The sequence below is a fragment of the Ruditapes philippinarum genome, unplaced genomic scaffold (genome assembly GCF_026571515.1).
Source record: "Ruditapes philippinarum isolate M1 unplaced genomic scaffold, ASM2657151v2 ctg1037_1_1_1_1, whole genome shotgun sequence".
In the NCBI taxonomy this organism is placed as follows: Eukaryota; Metazoa; Mollusca; class Bivalvia; order Venerida; family Veneridae; genus Ruditapes; species Ruditapes philippinarum.
Genome location: NW_026867166.1, coordinates 285,520 through 301,952, shown reverse-complemented (window position 1 = coordinate 301,952; position 16,433 = coordinate 285,520). Strand labels below are relative to the sequence as shown.

At 29.8% G+C, this 16,433-nt stretch overlaps 2 protein-coding genes across 2 annotated transcripts; one reads left to right on the top strand and one right to left on the bottom strand.

Moving 5' to 3' along the window:
• The first annotated feature begins 2,447 nt into the window (after positions 1-2,447).
• On the top strand, positions 2,448-8,175 carry LOC132735106 (uncharacterized). Its single transcript, XM_060722010.1, has 5 exons — positions 2,448-2,854; positions 4,737-4,904; positions 5,683-5,815; positions 6,429-6,476; positions 7,239-8,175. The coding sequence occupies exons 1-5, from the start codon at positions 2,707-2,709 to the stop codon at positions 7,435-7,437; spliced, it is 696 nt and encodes a 231-aa protein (XP_060577993.1). The 5' UTR covers positions 2,448-2,706; the 3' UTR covers positions 7,438-8,175.
• On the bottom strand, positions 7,245-11,479 carry LOC132735104 (putative nuclease HARBI1). The gene is made up of 5 exons (XM_060722009.1): positions 11,475-11,479; positions 9,784-10,434; positions 9,384-9,491; positions 8,150-8,343; positions 7,245-7,380 (listed from the first exon to the last, which is right to left on the bottom strand). The coding sequence occupies exons 1-4, from the start codon at positions 11,477-11,479 to the stop codon at positions 8,154-8,156; spliced, it is 954 nt and encodes a 317-aa protein (XP_060577992.1). The 3' UTR covers positions 7,245-7,380; positions 8,150-8,153.
• Between the last annotated feature and the right edge of the window lie 4,954 nt (positions 11,480-16,433).

Genomic DNA, 16,433 nt, shown 5'->3' with positions numbered 1-16,433 from the left:
TTACAGCCTTTCCCGTGCAAATTAAACATGTTTTCTGCATTCTAATGACGGCATATCTTTCTCAAAAAAGAATCAGAATAAATTAAAGGGTCATGATAATTGACGGTGTAAATGCGCTAATATTTGGAACTTTTTTATGGCAGTTTATTGTCATCATAAAAAGTGTCCACTTCTAAACTAAGGAAATAAGATATGAAATCGTGTTAATTTATTACATTAATACGACCATCTATAATTGTAAACATGACAAAAATCTAATGGCATATTTAAAGAAAAAAATATATCTCGAACAATTTTCACGTTAAAATATCAGCGATTTCCATCGGCATTGCTTTTGGGTTCATCCCAGTTCTTATTACGAGCACTTGATAAACAGGAAATATATACACATTATTTACACAGTCTAAACTTAATACATGTTAAATGAAGCCTTGTTTCGTGCAAAAGGGCAATGATTTTTTTCTTGAAATTGTAACAGAACATAACAAAACAAAAGGCTTCTGAGTAATAAAACAAGAACATTTTTTCAGGCTGAATGGGAGTTTAATCATATTCATCAAATCTTATTTTGGAAAAAGAGGATAGGTTTTCCTTTGAGAATGTTCCAAGACCTATATCATTCCACAAGAATGACAACGCATCAATTTTTTTTAATGAGAAAAACTATAAAATCTAGAAAGATACACATCCTTTTAAGACATGTTCTTTTATCTTAATGTGTGAATATTATCATATTTTCTTCACGACAATCAGTATTTCTTTATGGTCTCATAAGTTAGAAAATCAAATGATACAGAAAGAAAAATATTTCAGGAAAACATTGAAAGGTATTCTAAAACAGACATTAAGATTGAGAAAAGGGCGGTACTGTTAAGTCCAAGCTACACTCCACGCCCTTAAAAACTTCACTCGATAGTTTAAGAAAATACATTTTTTACTATGATACCATAAATAAAGTTTTCATATAGCTTATTATAGATAAATGAATGTGCTTCTATTTGATTTGATTAAAATATTAACCGCAACACTAAATAATTCAGGCAAGAAATGAAGATTACGTAAATTAAACACTCTTTTTATTATTGCCATTTCTAAGATATAGTAATGAATTGTTTTTTTTTTATCTCAAAGGTTGTGTCCTTTGCTAAATAAGCATTATTTATTTTATAACATTTTCGCTCAAAGCTAAATGGAAAGTCATGCGATTTTATAACTGTTCTTCTTTATTTAATCTCGATATTTGGTGTTCTTATCATGCTTTACCTTTTTGTGTTTTTTCTTCGTTTTATCATGTTATTTTTCAAAAGTGGGTAGTTCCTGACAATTTGCAACGTTAGATATCACGGATGAAGGACATATGTTTTTTAACAAACGTATACTTGTGATCATGATTAACAAGATTTTCGTAATTAATCTTAATTAATAACAAGCCAGCAGCATTGTCATCAACATACAGGTTAAAGCCGTCCAAATTCACATAAAATATTTTTTCTAATATAGAGAACTCAAATATTTTGCTCCGATAACTATTTGTTTAAATGTTCAATTATATTCACATCAAACAGTTTTACTTCAACTTGATACATTTTTAAATCATTAGGTTATCATTTAAAAAGATTCCACTTAAATGTTTCATTTTAAGGACAACATGTTTCAAACAGATTGTAATTATATCTGTGTAAAAACTGTAAATAAAACCTTTTTTTGACAACTTAAAGCGATACAATATAAATATTCATAACTGATACATAGTTTGCCAACTAGTATTCAAAGTTTTATAACAAAACGTTTCCGTCCAACTTTAATCACAAGCAGTAAAAGCCTTTTTACATATCTTAACAGCTGAAATTGACAATAGATTAATTAGTTATTTATCTCTAAATAACTTAGCTGGACCATAATGATTATACTTATATCAAAAACATATCTCTTTAATAGCAAGTACTATATTTTGCCCATGTATAAAAGAACACGAGAAATCATGTACTTAGACATAAATTGATAGGACTTCTTGCGTTCAAATTGTTACATGTAAGCGTACTTGACTACCAGCATTCTTGTTATGCAAAGGTTTAATAAATTGAACTAAATAGTACAGTAAAAAGGAATTGAAACTTATTTGTTTTTATAATCTGAATCGCTGTTTAAATAAAAACTTGAGGAAAACAACAGCTTCATAATGAAATGATCCGTTTTAATGGTAAATTCGCAAACTGGGAAACGCGGCCACAACTATATACATTGTAAACACAATTATAACAATTTCAGCTTTCTATAAATTCGACTCATGGCTCTCTGAAATACGATTTTTGTATAGAGTTTACAAAATATATAACTCATGAAAAACGCTTGACACCTGATATTAGCGACAAGCACTTGCTCGGAAATAGCGATAAATCTGACTAAAAAAACACTTGACAATTTTAATCCAATTTACACACCTGGGCCCGTATTCAATATACATCTTAAGATTTTTCTTATCCTTACGTGATATTTTCCTTAACTAAAGATAAGATATTTCTTATCCTTAAATAGTACTTAAAAAGCTACTTAAGTAATTTCTTAGCTAAAATTTTTCTTAAGGTTAAGAATTTTCTTATTTCGTTTGAGAAAATTCTTAAGTACGTTGCCAGGCTATTCTGGTTTTTCCATCGCTTAAAATAGTAACGGAAATGAGAATTATGCGCGCGCAGCGTCTCATTCAACATGGCGGAGGTAGCAGACGTAAAGAAACGCCGAAACGCCAATTTTTCGGCGAATGACTGCGTTTTATTGGCCAATATCATGGGGCAGTCATCCGGTTTGAACGAGAATTTGACGAACTACCAGTACATTCGTCACAAGTTTAACAGTAGTAAGTATTTTGCCAATATTACCATGAAATGTCACATTTGACAGATGGCGGGAGTTGAAGGGAGATAACTTGAATTGTTTACATAAGTTATGACCATTACCAGTTGTTTTAAGAGAATAAAAAACGCGTCCCTTAACTTCTGTTTAAAACTGATTCCAAAAAAAAATCATTTCTGTAAGTAGTATGAAATTACCCGTAAGTTATTATATAATTAAGTGGCTTGATAATGTTGACCCGGATAAATCTTTTGTGTTTCAATGATAACTGTATACCCAACTGTACACGCGGACATACATGTACATCCAGCTATTTAAACCAAGTGTGAATAAAACACCTAAGAGAAATATATTTCCTATTAGATGCATTGACCAGTGTAATAATTTAGATGAAAACATTGCTCTCAATGAAAGTGTTTTGACCTCAACCGGAGCTGGCTAAGTAAAAGATTTAATACAAGTGACTTTTACTGAAGTTATCTTTGATAATACTGTATAGCAGGAACATACAAGCCATCTTGGCTTAAATGCTCAGAAGAAGGACAGGTAAAGGTATATACAGCTGTAGTAAGGCTAGTCCATGCATACTTGAAGTTAAATCGTATTGACTAGCCGTCATTTTTCATTGAAAATTAAAAGAGGTAATATGACAGGGTCCAACTGTTATCTGAATAACATTTTATACATATTAACATGTTGCATTTCTAATACTAATAATATTTTAATAGTGGTCAGGTTCTATTAGAATCAATGCTTTCATTATATGGAGACCAAACAACAGTCATCAAATTTAGCACTAGCCCATGGCAAGTAAAATTTAGTTAAATATATAGTATAATAAATTCATAACTGGAAGCAATCACAAATTTACAAGAGGAGTAAATTCTCAGGGATCAGTAGATTTGTATCAGTCACTATAAAGATGATGGACTAAGCAACCACAACTAAGAAATACAATTTCAATCAAATTGCTTTTATTATTTGAGATTAGTCCCCATCATTTATAATTTAAGATCAGGGCTGCAGATAACATGCATATTTGCGTTATTACCCAATTAAAATGTCTAAAAAACCCAATAGAAATAATAACTAAGGGTAAGAAAAAGTAAATGAATTGGTTCAATTCTTATTTATACAAACTACATTTGAACTGGTGCGTAATGACGAAAATTATTACTTAACGCGTACATCAGGCAGATCATACTGTTTCAGACTGTTTTAATCTTTAAATTATATAAGGCAACTCAAAAATTTTGGGTAAAATGCATGAACTTGTACTTTATAACCCAAATTGGTTAGAGGGGGTAGGGTAAAAAATACAGAAATAACTCAAAGAAAATAGAAAAAACCCAATAGATCACAAAATAAGGGGTAATTACCCAATATACACAAAATGTTATCTGTAGCCCTGTAAGATGTATACTAATTAAATGATATTTATTTCTATTAAGAACAACTCTAGTTATTATTTAATTTAGAATATAGAATCTACTTCTGAGATACATGTATTTTAGTTGATTACGATAAATGTAAATGTTTGTTTTTTGAGGACTAAGTCCATTTTATGGTTCCAAGGCTAAGCCTTGAAGTACAGATCAGAGTAGGTATAGTACCTAAGCTAAAAAACATGATGGTGTTGTTGGTTTTCACTCCAAATCACAGCAGTTAAAGCCACATTGAATTTACCATAGGAGTCGGTTCAGCCACCACATCATTCCTGGGCAAGCTGTCAAGCAGTTTACCAGTACTATTTTTCTTCACTTTTGCAAGGAACTTGTAATACTTCTGTACATGCAAGAGCAGAGGTAGAGTGCAAATGATGGTAGAAAGGATTTCATGATCAATCAGATTCATTAAGTAACTATAGTTTTCTTATCTTTATCCAGGCATAACATCCTCATCGAAAAAGAAAAACTGGACCTTAATATCAGAGAAATTCAACAGTATGGCAGAGGTCAGCAGGCAATGTGAGGATTTGATAAAAAAATGGGATAATCTGGTTCAAACTCACAGAAGCAAGTACCAAGACTTCCAAAGAGAACAGTCTCTGACAGGTTATATATATTTATATTATATACATGTATATCATGTTTTATTATTCTAAATTACAGTAGTGTTATGTTCAACATGACTAACTCCATTATCTATGCCTTAAAGGCACATTATCCCTCTTATTCTTTAGAAATGTCAAACATGTGTTTAATAGTAGATTTAGAGCATGCTAGATGTTTAACAAATGAAAAAAGTAGCACTCCCCGAACATGCAGTAATGTGTCATAAAGATAGCAAAATGTAAATCAAGTAGCATTTTGACTTCCATACAAAATACTTATACACTACAATAATACCGATTGCCAACAGAACTATAGATTCATAAAATAGTCCATGTTTATGGCAAATAAGTATTACTTTGAAAACACACAAGATACAAAAATTCAAAAGATTTTCAGGAAAAAAAAGATAGCATTTCAGAGGCATAATGGGCCTTTAAAATAAAAAAATATAAACAATGTGCATATTTGCACCAATTCTAAGTGTAAACCTGCTTTATTGCTTTTTCAGTCTCTTAACAAAATTTGTACCATAATTATTTTTTCTGTATCTAAAAATTGGAAGACTTAGTGCTTATTTTTTCCTTTTTTATTGATTGATAGGGATGACAGAATGTTTATTTGTTTAATAAATTTAATATATTTAAGCACAAAAATGTTTTGGTTTTTTTTTGTTTAAAAATCAGTTGTGGTGAAATTCTTTTTGTTTTTCCATTGTGACAATTCAAATTGGGACATATTAGGGTCATATTGCACACTGACATTTTAAATAAACTTTCAGGTGGTGGACCATGCCCAGGAACATTATCTGCTGTGACAGAAGCCATAATGGATGTTATTGGAAGAGCTTCGGAAAATATAGTAGGAGTTCCTGGCTCTTCCAAAAATGACACTTCATTGATCATGCTTGAAAGGTGATTTTTAATATAATAATTTAATATTTATATTATATTACAAAACTTAAATTGTACATGTCTCCAACTACAAAATTTATAGCTTAGACTTGTTACTAACAAGAGATATTGTTTAATCAAGTGACTTAAATGATGAGCTATCAAATGCTAAATTTATCAACAACAAATCAAGTAAGTTAAAGACAAGTCAAGTGTAAAATGAAATTAAACATTAATCATTCCTTCTTCTTTAAAGTTAATTGTTGTTTAGTTACACAATTTTTATTAGTATACAAAAAAAGATAATGGTGATAATTTACTTATCTTCACTTTTATATTAGCTTTAGACAAAAATTCTTTCACGAGGCTAGAAATTTATAAATGTCATGTACATACAACAATGAACAATTGGACAGGGTAGATTTTTTTTTTCAAATCAACTCAAACCAATTTGCAGTCATTTTCAAATATATAAATATTTACTTTTTGATTGACTGCATTAAAAAAATTTACTGTTAGTAAGTAATGTTCCATTTGAATGTTTATAAACATTTAAATTTTGATTTTTCTGCACAAACTGTTTGTTAGAAAGTAACATTACTTTTGAATGACTATATCCCCTTTATCTTTTTAGACTGGCACGGGAGACAGCACAGACTAAAACAACAGAAGAAAATGAAATGTAATGTATTCAATTTTAAATGCTTATAATTCATATTGTACATTTGTTTGTTTTGCAATTCAGATTGGAATAGGTATCATATCATAAGAGTGAACACCAGATAAAATATTTTAGGTCTTACATGTTATGCAAACATTTTTACTCTTTATTTCATGCTTTCTAAAAATCAAATTCAGACATTTTTTGCTGGTTTATTCTGTATTATATATTAACATCATGCATTCCTCTTCAAGAAGTCACACTAACAGTTTTAAAAGATAATTCTATAAAATTTCTCAAAATGTTTATGCTTTTATTATTATTTATTATTATTTATATATTTACTTGCTTCTCTTAAAGAAGCCAATTTTTACAATTGCAATAATTGCAACAGTGTTGATTCCAGTTGCTATTTCTATTTAGGTGTGGTACAATTTGTCCATCCACATTTTAATAAAATATAGTCTGCCTGACTACAGTAATAAATATATATTAATTGTAATTTTAATGTGAAGAAAAAAATCACTGTCCAATAAAATGCATGAAATTAAATTTATTTTAAAAATATGAGATGTGGAAATGATATAAATTCAAACAATTGCCATTCAGTTATTTTACATGTTTGAAATTTAAAATTTACTACAGCAGTCTCTTTTAAACACAGGGAAAATAAACATTCTTATATTCTTAGACATAAGATTCATTTATCAAGTGCAACATAAATGTCTAAAACAGGTTTACATCATTCAGTCCATCTGAACTCCTTTGATCAATATCTTACAGAATTACAGAATTTGTGTTTCCTGACAACTTTACTGACAGTAATGAATTGTTAGAGGTTCCACTACATACAACAACCAAACGAAGCATGACATCAATTTCCTGCATTAAGTGCCAGTGTCCAGAATGTAAACACACAAGACAGCTGAAAAAGAAGAAGCTAGAACTTCAAATTAAATACTTCTCCAAAATAGAACAATAAAAACTATGGATTTTTATACATTCACATGTGCATGTATTAATTGTTAGTTCCCTTTCTATTAACTGGACGGGACTTTAGGTTATTCTCTCCGTCCATCTGTCAGTTGGTCTGTGTAAACATTTTTTTTAATTTAGTTACTGACAAGCACCTGGGCATTTGTGTTTAAACTGACCACAATTTTTCTCTGTTACACTCACATTATGTATGACAATGTTCATAAGTCTAGCATTTTTTTCAAGAGTTATCTCCCCTTTACTTTAAAAACTTTGCTTTTGAAAATGTTATATTCTGGTGAGAACCAGGGATGTCTAAAGATTTACCATCAGAGTGTCTGACAATCTGTCTGTCTGTACTTTTCTAGACATTTTTTCCTGAGATCACTTTTAAATAATTTGGAACTTTTCCAACAAATTTATTTAAGATAGAGAAAAGTTGAAACATTTGTGAAACATTATTATTCATCCTGAAAAAATGTTATCTTTTGATTATCTGTTGTATAAACATAATTTCCTTACTGGACAGCAATAATTAACACATTTCTATGATACAAACTAAGAACTTAAAAAATTTTTGAAAGTAAAATTATTTAATTTTCACTATTTTTTGTTGTAATTTGGCTTTAACTTGGTTATTGATATATGTGTTATCTTCATACTTGGACAAAACAACAGTGGCTCTTGTTATGATAAAAATTGTCAATATAATTACTTACAAGTTTAAAAGTATGTGTGTACTACATAATCCCTGAATCTCAAACCATTGAGAAAAGCAGCATGGTTCCCATTACATGTAAAATCTTGAGGGGAAGTGTCATCATCATTATCATCATTTGTATCATCTTGTGATGGCATCTGGATGTTAAGCTTCTTACAGATATTGTGACACACAGCACATGCAAGGACTACCCTGTATAATAGACATAGGACAAGAGTTAAATTTAAACTTTTTTTTCCCAAAAAGTCTGTCTTTGGTTCATCCTTACCTGATTTTTGATTTACTAAATTAACATACTACTCATAACAGTTTTAAGTATCTTTTATAGTAATTACATAAATATGTTTTTAATTATTAGGTTTTTAATTGGTTGACATGCAATTTTAGTGATAAGGTGTATATTGCTTACATCTGTTCATATACAGTCATACTTTATGCAAAACATCAAATTCATTAATAAAAAAAACATGCCCCTTATTTTGGTGAAAATGCTTTTTTTTTTTCTTCAAATAATAGTAGTAATGTTAATATAATTACTTTTAAAAAAGAATAAATGTAAGAATCTTGACTTTGATAGGGACATTGTTTACGGCATGTTGTTTATAGTTCTTAAATTCTAGTTCTTGGTCAAAGGCCTATAATTTTATTGTTTAAAGTTATGTAGACTTTTTATATATTATACATTTATATTGAAAGCTGTTATATAACAGAGGGTTATATTGCCAAGAACCATTTATGTATGGCATTATAACATTTAAACATTTTTACCACCAATTTTTATTACAGCAATCATATTTACAGGTGAAAAATTTAAAAAAAAGTCAATTTATTGTTCATAAAACTATGATCAAATGTATAAATATTACTGTCTCATGGGTTTGAATCAAATCTGGCAGTTTATGAGATATATATGATTAATTTTCAGGTAGCTACTTCACAATTGTTTTAAGGTACAAATTTGTTGCAAGAAATTGTTATGCATATATGTTAAATATATATATTATGACATTGTTCAAATATTGAAGTTTAGGCTTTTTATGTCTGTAGATTAAAACCAGAAGTAAGTCAAAACTATTTGTTCATAAATTCTTGTTTATCCTTGTAATTAATAGCCAAATAAGAAAATGTTAACTTGGCCTAATAAAAATGCATTTGAGTGAATTTTCTAGACTGTTTTCAAAAGATATTAGATTCAATACTTTCTTATTATAAATGTGGTTAAAAGTCCATACTTGCAAACTTTTTCAGGTGAAAATGCAATTTCTCCATGCAACACACTGAATCTCCTCTTCAACTGTCCTATACCACGTTCGACCTTGGCTCTTGTAATTTTATGACTTCTGGATTGTCAATGCAAATTGAACAATTACTTTAATTATAACATACTGAACTTTCATTTAAATTGAATGTTATCTTTATATAGAAATTATAACTTTCAAGAATAGGACACCATAACATCATTATTTTTATGTATGATATCATTACATTCAACATGAATATATATCTTTGTTTTCAGAATGATTTAAATATAAAAAAAAATAATTATTGTCTTATATTAAACTATGTTTCTGGCTTCAATTCAAAGCTACTAAGAAATAAAATTATAATATTTAAATAATCCAGTATATTTACCTGTTATATGAACTTTCACTACCAGGCTGTGGATTAAGGAAAGGTGTAAGAAGCCATCTCTTAGATGGGTAGCCTGAGTCTCCTAGAAGGTAGTATTGTCCAGCAGGCATATGTCCACCTTCAAATATAGTGAAGAGACCACTTTGCTGCAGAATTCTACTGTCGTGTACAGAACCAGGCCATTTTGACACAACATCTATGATGCGGTCAAAAGGGTCAAAGACAAGCTGCACATTAAGGGAATGAAAACCCTTTCTGTTCACATACTGCTCCTCATTCATTGAAGGTGCCCTTACTCTTACATGAGTGCAGTCTATAACTCCAACTACTTTAGGAAACCTTGCCAAACCATAAAATTCCTGTTGATTTTTCCTCAGTTGATCTGGATCTATTGGAAACTGAATAAAACTACTAACAATGTCTGGACTGCTTAATGCAGATATTACTTCATTGATGACTCTGCTTACAGTTGGTTGACTAACCCCATGAATATCAGCATCGTTTAGCTGAATCGGTCCCGTAGCCAAATATCTTAAAGTAATCAAAATTTTGTCTCTCACAGACAGGCTATTATTCCTTCTTGCCAGGGGAGTAATCTTGTTTTGCAAAATTCTTTCTAAATAATTAATCCCTTCTTTGTCCAATCTGTATCTATTTATCACATTTATGTTTGACAAGGTTTTAACATAGTCTGTTTGTCATTTGTTTAGAAAGCTTAAATGTTATAATTTTATTTATTTTTAAATTTTCTATTTCATGCATGATTGATGAGAAACATTATTAATTATTCTAAGATGCTTCATATAATTCCTCTTTTCATAGATATTGGGAAGTTGTATGCAATATTATTTGATATATGCTTAACAATAGGAAGGAATGCTTAAGTAAAATAGGGTGAGATAAATCAGTCTAAATACATGACACAGATATGAGTGCTGTTCAGTGATCATGTTTCAAGTTTGTATCTTTAATAGTTGCAGAGATATGCAAAACTTGCATGTAAAATTTAACCAAGAAAAGGAGATTTTTTTATTACAAAAGGGAGCATAATTCAGTCAAAACCCATGGCAGAGTAATGGATCTTGAGATGTGACCTTCAATTATGACCCTAAGTACATGTGTAAAGTTTCAAATAAATATCTTTGATAGTTCTCAAGACCTTTTTCCTTTAACCAAAATTTTTAAGTTTAAAATTTATAAAAAGGGCATAATTCTGTAAATATTGTAGGCAAAGTTATCCAACTTGTCAATCTGATTTAAATTTTCACCATAAATAAGTATTGTAACTTTCAATTAAATATCTCAAGCAATAATTTAGATATTTGACTTTACAAAAAACTTTAACCAACACAGACGCCAAAGCGAATGCAATAGCTCTCCATATTATTCGAATAGTTGAGCTAAAAACTGGTATTTCACAAATTATCAATTTGATATTTTTCAATCCTGTTATATTCAGTTAAATACCAGCGTGCACAGTACTCAATGATGTGACATGGTAAATGACATCTCTTTGTATTATTAATTGTCGTGCTTTTCATTTAGTATTAGGTTAAAATGTCTTTTTAAACATTTCTTAGCATATAATAAAAAGAAAATTTGATTAGTTTCGTGCAAGATCGAAATTTATCGTATACTTATAAATGAAATATTGAGAAATAATGATGAAATATATGTGTAATTTTATTTACTGCATTTTCACTGAAAGTAATTTTCACTGCAATGAAACATGTTTTCTGTATTTCAACTGGTGTCTTATCTGGCTAGCTTTCTCTAAATTCAGCCAATACACAACATTTAAGTTGAAGTTTATCAATTTGTCATGTCTAAAGTGATTAAAAGTATAAATAAACAGAAAATTCAAGTTTTATCTGTAAATACAGGATTTATTTTCATCTTGTGATATGAAAATTATCATATTTCATTTGTAGCATCAGCCACTTGGGTTCAATATATCCAGATCTTACACTGAACTAAACAAATATCCTCTGTATAATCTGAGACGCTAGGCAAAGTTATATTTGTAAACAACAATTTATATAGGGTCAAATTATATGTAACTAATAAAGTGTCGACATATAGAGAAGAATTATCTGATGACTAGACAATACCAGTTCGCAGGGAAGTTTTGTCACCTTTGTATACATTACTGTGGTCTAAGCCAGTAAAGACTTTGAAGCAAGGTCTTGTTTCATAATAATAATGCCAGCATTTAAGTAACTGGTGAATAATTTATATGGGTGCAACAACAAAGCGCATTACTATGCAATTTTTTATTTATTAATTTATTTACTGATTGTTTCTATTATCTTGTTCTCAGCACATACATGTATACTACACATTTCATATGGAATCATTAACATATTATAAATATAAAAATGTTCAATTTTATAGTTTCATGTGATGCTTTAAATAGTGGATTATTTAATAAGAGAAACTCTTTCAACTCGGTTCAAACTCAGATGTATGTGACTGTCAGGGGCCTTTTTGAACAATACTGAAATGCAATAATGAAATGTTCAGTTCATAAGTACATAGAAATCTTGTATTGATTTTCTTTAAAATTCCTTTTAACTAAACTGGCCATTCATTGAATGTTTCCCTAAACCATGTCTTTTGTGCACAGCAAGCTTTTCACTGTTTGCTTGACGTGAAGAGTGTCCATCCAATAGTGGAACTTTTAGATGCAAGAATTCACAAAAGTACAACATCCAGTGACTGCGAACCTGAAATAACAAAAATACACAATCATCATATACCACTTAAAATGTTGTTTAAATTACTAGTATATATAGTCTGCATGAACTCAATATAATTATTATTTAATGGATGCAGATAAAGTAATCATAAACAGCAATTTTGTTGAATACATTACATACTATCATAATTCATATGTGAGCCGCGTCACGACAAAACCAACATAATGGGTTGGCGCAGTCTGATCCATCCTGTTCGCTTACAAACATTATTACAAATAGAAAAACAGATAGTACACTTCATGGATCCTGATCAGACTGCTCGGATGCGCAGGCTGGTCTAGATCCATGCTGATCGCAAACCCATATGTTGGTTTTGTCTTGACACAACTCATATTTTTATCAACTGTTTGTATTACATTGATATTTGATATAACTATAAGACTAAGAAATGCACCAATATAATGGAGTATGTACACATGTTTATACACAAATGCACGAAAGAATATCACGTATGGCATTCTCCTGGATAAGACCCTGCTGTTTATTTCAGGGACGAAACTTGTACATAATACTAAATAGTACTACTGTACATTAACATATTAAAGAAAGCAGATGAAGATTTTATCTGGTTTAGACACTTGGGTCTTTCCCATGATATAGTGATATTTTAGTCATGTAGCATAAAGGTTACAAACCTGTAAATCCTAGAAATATCAGCGGTGTTGTTCATGCTGTATACAATAAAAGTAATCCACAAATTGCCCATTTTTTATATCAGCTTCTATATGAAGAATCCGTTTGAAGATGTCCTTTTATGCAGTCTCATCATCGTTTTTATTTTACGAGTTTAACACTTCGTTATTTATAACTACACACTAATGTTGGTCAGCTTGTGGATGGAGCCATTATACACAGCTTGTTTAGTCTACTTGTAAACTCGCGAATTCCGGTTACAATTATCATACGCAGGCACAACAAAACATATGAGCATTTAGACAATGCTATGGTATATCTTGAGTCTGTAAATTATTTGTCTTCTAAATGTTCGCCTCCAATAGTGTCAATATTTTTGGTAAATTGAGCTTAAATGATGTAAACATTCGACCTGTGACGCACGAATTTTACGGAAACATACATCGATTATCGCCCTTCAAATTAGCAAATAAGCATACAAAATCATTTTTGAACGAAAAATATTGCAATTAACACGCATGTACAGCGTAAAAATATTTACCTGCCCGAAAAAATGGCGTTTTTGATGATGCAAACAAAATTTCTTATTTCTAAGAGCAAAGTTAAGGTTGCTATGTTGCTTCCTTAAAGTTAAGGAAGGAAAAGCGTATATTTAAGGAAAAACTTAAGATAAGATGTTTATTAAATATCACTTAAGATTTTTCTTAGAAAAAACGCTGATTTTAAGATTTTCTTATCTTATAAGGTCATATTTAAGGATAAGATATACTTAAGATGTATATTGAATACGGACCCTGGAATATGATGAAAGAACCATGCATTGAATCAGATAGTCAAAAATAGATTATGTTTACTAAAAATATTATGTTAAATCACGTTTTTATCAAGTAAAGACGTATATTACAAACCGATCTGAATAGTCAAATAAAGAAAATATAATTGTATGTGTTTGATATTCCTTTGGAGATCAACATTGCACAAGACCACGATGAATATTTTAAGAAATGAATAAAAATAATACATCCCTATGAACATTTGCGTCCTATCTACATGCGCTACATATTTATCTTACCATGTTTTCATTAACTTACATTTTGTCAGACTGAAAACGTATTAAATATTTCCGATAGGACTTTCTTATTGGATAAGAAGATCGTTTGAATCAAAACAATAATTGAAAACATGATGTTAAGGTCATAATTAGCTTATAACGGGCATTTGGGGTCATATAACTGATTTTCCAATTAAAATTGTTTTTGTTGTAGGTGCTACAATTCTCTATTTTGGAAATTAACACCCTTTTAAAAGTGAGTACGAAACATGTAAGCTTTCTTAATTTGATAAGCATAATTATAAATAAACAAAAAACAATATCGGACATCATATTTAATTCAACTTTCGAGCAGAAAAGCAATAATTTACATGCATTTTTATAATATCTTAAATCATTCTCGTTTTGAACTACACGTATATAGGTCTAATTATAACGGGACTGGCTAGTCAGTTTCTTTGACATGTTGTTAAATGATATATTGTTTACAAGTTATGATTGCAGTATCTGCACATTTGGTTTAGGGTAAATTAGAATACTGTTTTTGTACATAGCAAAACTAAAGTGTGTATAAGATAATATGCGTTCACTGTCTTGTCATGTCTATCTTCAACTCAGTAGATATTTCCTTCAAATAGGTGTTCATTGGAAAAGTATTTTAGTCATCATAAAATACAACCTTTACAACAAATGTCAGATATAAAGCTTCATACATTTTTGCAGGTATGATTTACAACGATGATGACAAATGTCAGCCGCCAAATTCAGTGTCTCTTAATCCGTATCCTATCTCATAAAAGACCATGTTTATTCATTAGAAATTGATTCTGAAAATTATGTTGAATTGTTATACTCTAACAATGCTAGACAAAGAAAGTCGCTTTCAATTGTACACGATTCAACTTATATGCTATTACAGATAACACGGAAATTCCTGTAACCTATCATGAGATGAATGACAGGATTCTACAAAATACTTGCACTTTTTCTCTCTCTTATTTTTTTTTGTGGGGGGGATTACCGAGCTTTTATGTGTTTCAACTGTGAAAATGTTTCACAGGTCGTTAGTAGAGAAATGTACTATTTGACACTTAGCCGGAAATTATAAGAGGTGATACCAATTATAGCTATTGTATATCAATTATTTTAAAGGCTTTGTTCTTTTTTTTTTTTTTGACAGACATATGTTTAACAGCATGACTTCGGACCAGTGATTGATTAGGATGCATATTGATAGCTTGAAGGCATCATCTAAAAATGTACACACAAGGACACACTTGATTAATATCTGATCGTAACGGAAATAACTTATTAGTTTTCATCCACTTTTTACCAAGAGTATGACTATCATTCGAGACAATGTTAATTTTTTAATGTTTCATCTTTGTTCTCAATACGTCATCGACTCATTACAGTGAATGGTTTAATCTTCATGTTCTTCTTGAACGAACAAAAGAGTGTATACAAACAATATAATGTTTGTTACTTATGAATTATATTACACTTATTAATAACGATACAATGAGATAAAGGACATTCGAGTTTGTTTTGTTTTTTGTTGTTTTTTGTTGTTGTTTTTTTTTCTTTGGTTTTGATTGTTTCCATAATGTTTTTTTATTGTTTTTTTTTTGTGTGTGTGTGTGTTTGATTGTTTTTTCTTGTTTTATGTTGTTATGTCATGCGCTCTATTTATCTATTTTCTATATATTAAAGATACCCGTTGGCCTGTATGCTGTCTTAAAAAATAAATAATGAAGATTTCTTTTGTCAAACATATGTCTCAAACCTTTGGATGTTAAAAGGCCATTACGGTACTTACGGCATTATTTTTTCTTTGTTCCTTTTTCTAAGCATCATCCCTCAAGTGACTTTGAATTAAACTGAATGCCTGAAGCCATATTTAGCAGATTATTCTTAACATACCTAACTGTATTATTGTATAACGAATGTGTTCCTTAAATCTTGCCTTTATACCGTATTGACCTTTTTTGCCATGCCAGCTATTAATCAAGCATATGTTGTAGATAAACATACAAACCAGTATCGAAATAGGTTTAAAAGCAGATTGATGGTAAAAGATTTCAAAATAATCATTAGTTTTTACAGATTATTTTAATAGACTATGAACTGCTAGGATTTGTTTCATGCGATAATTTATTATACAGATCCTGATTTGTTTGTGCAAAAATGTTCAAAATGAAAATCAG

Excerpts from the sequence above, each read along its gene's own strand:
- LOC132735106 (XM_060722010.1), top strand. The coding sequence starts at position 2,707 with ATGGCGGAGGTAGCAGACGTAAAGAAACGCCGAAACGCCAATTTTTCG. Across the intron at positions 2,855-4,736 it reads TCGTCACAAGTTTAACAGTA|GCATAACATCCTCATCGAAA; the intron begins GTAAGTATTTTG and ends ATCTTTATCCAG. Across the intron at positions 6,477-7,238 it reads ACAACAGAAGAAAATGAAAT|AATTACAGAATTTGTGTTTC; the intron begins GTAATGTATTCA and ends AATATCTTACAG.
- LOC132735104 (XM_060722009.1), bottom strand. Across the intron at positions 9,492-9,783 it reads AGTGAAAGTTCATATAACAG|AAGTCATAAAATTACAAGAG; the intron begins GTAAATATACTG and ends TTGACAATCCAG. Across the intron at positions 8,344-9,383 it reads TCACCTGAAAAAGTTTGCAA|GGTAGTCCTTGCATGTGCTG; the intron begins GTATGGACTTTT and ends TCTATTATACAG.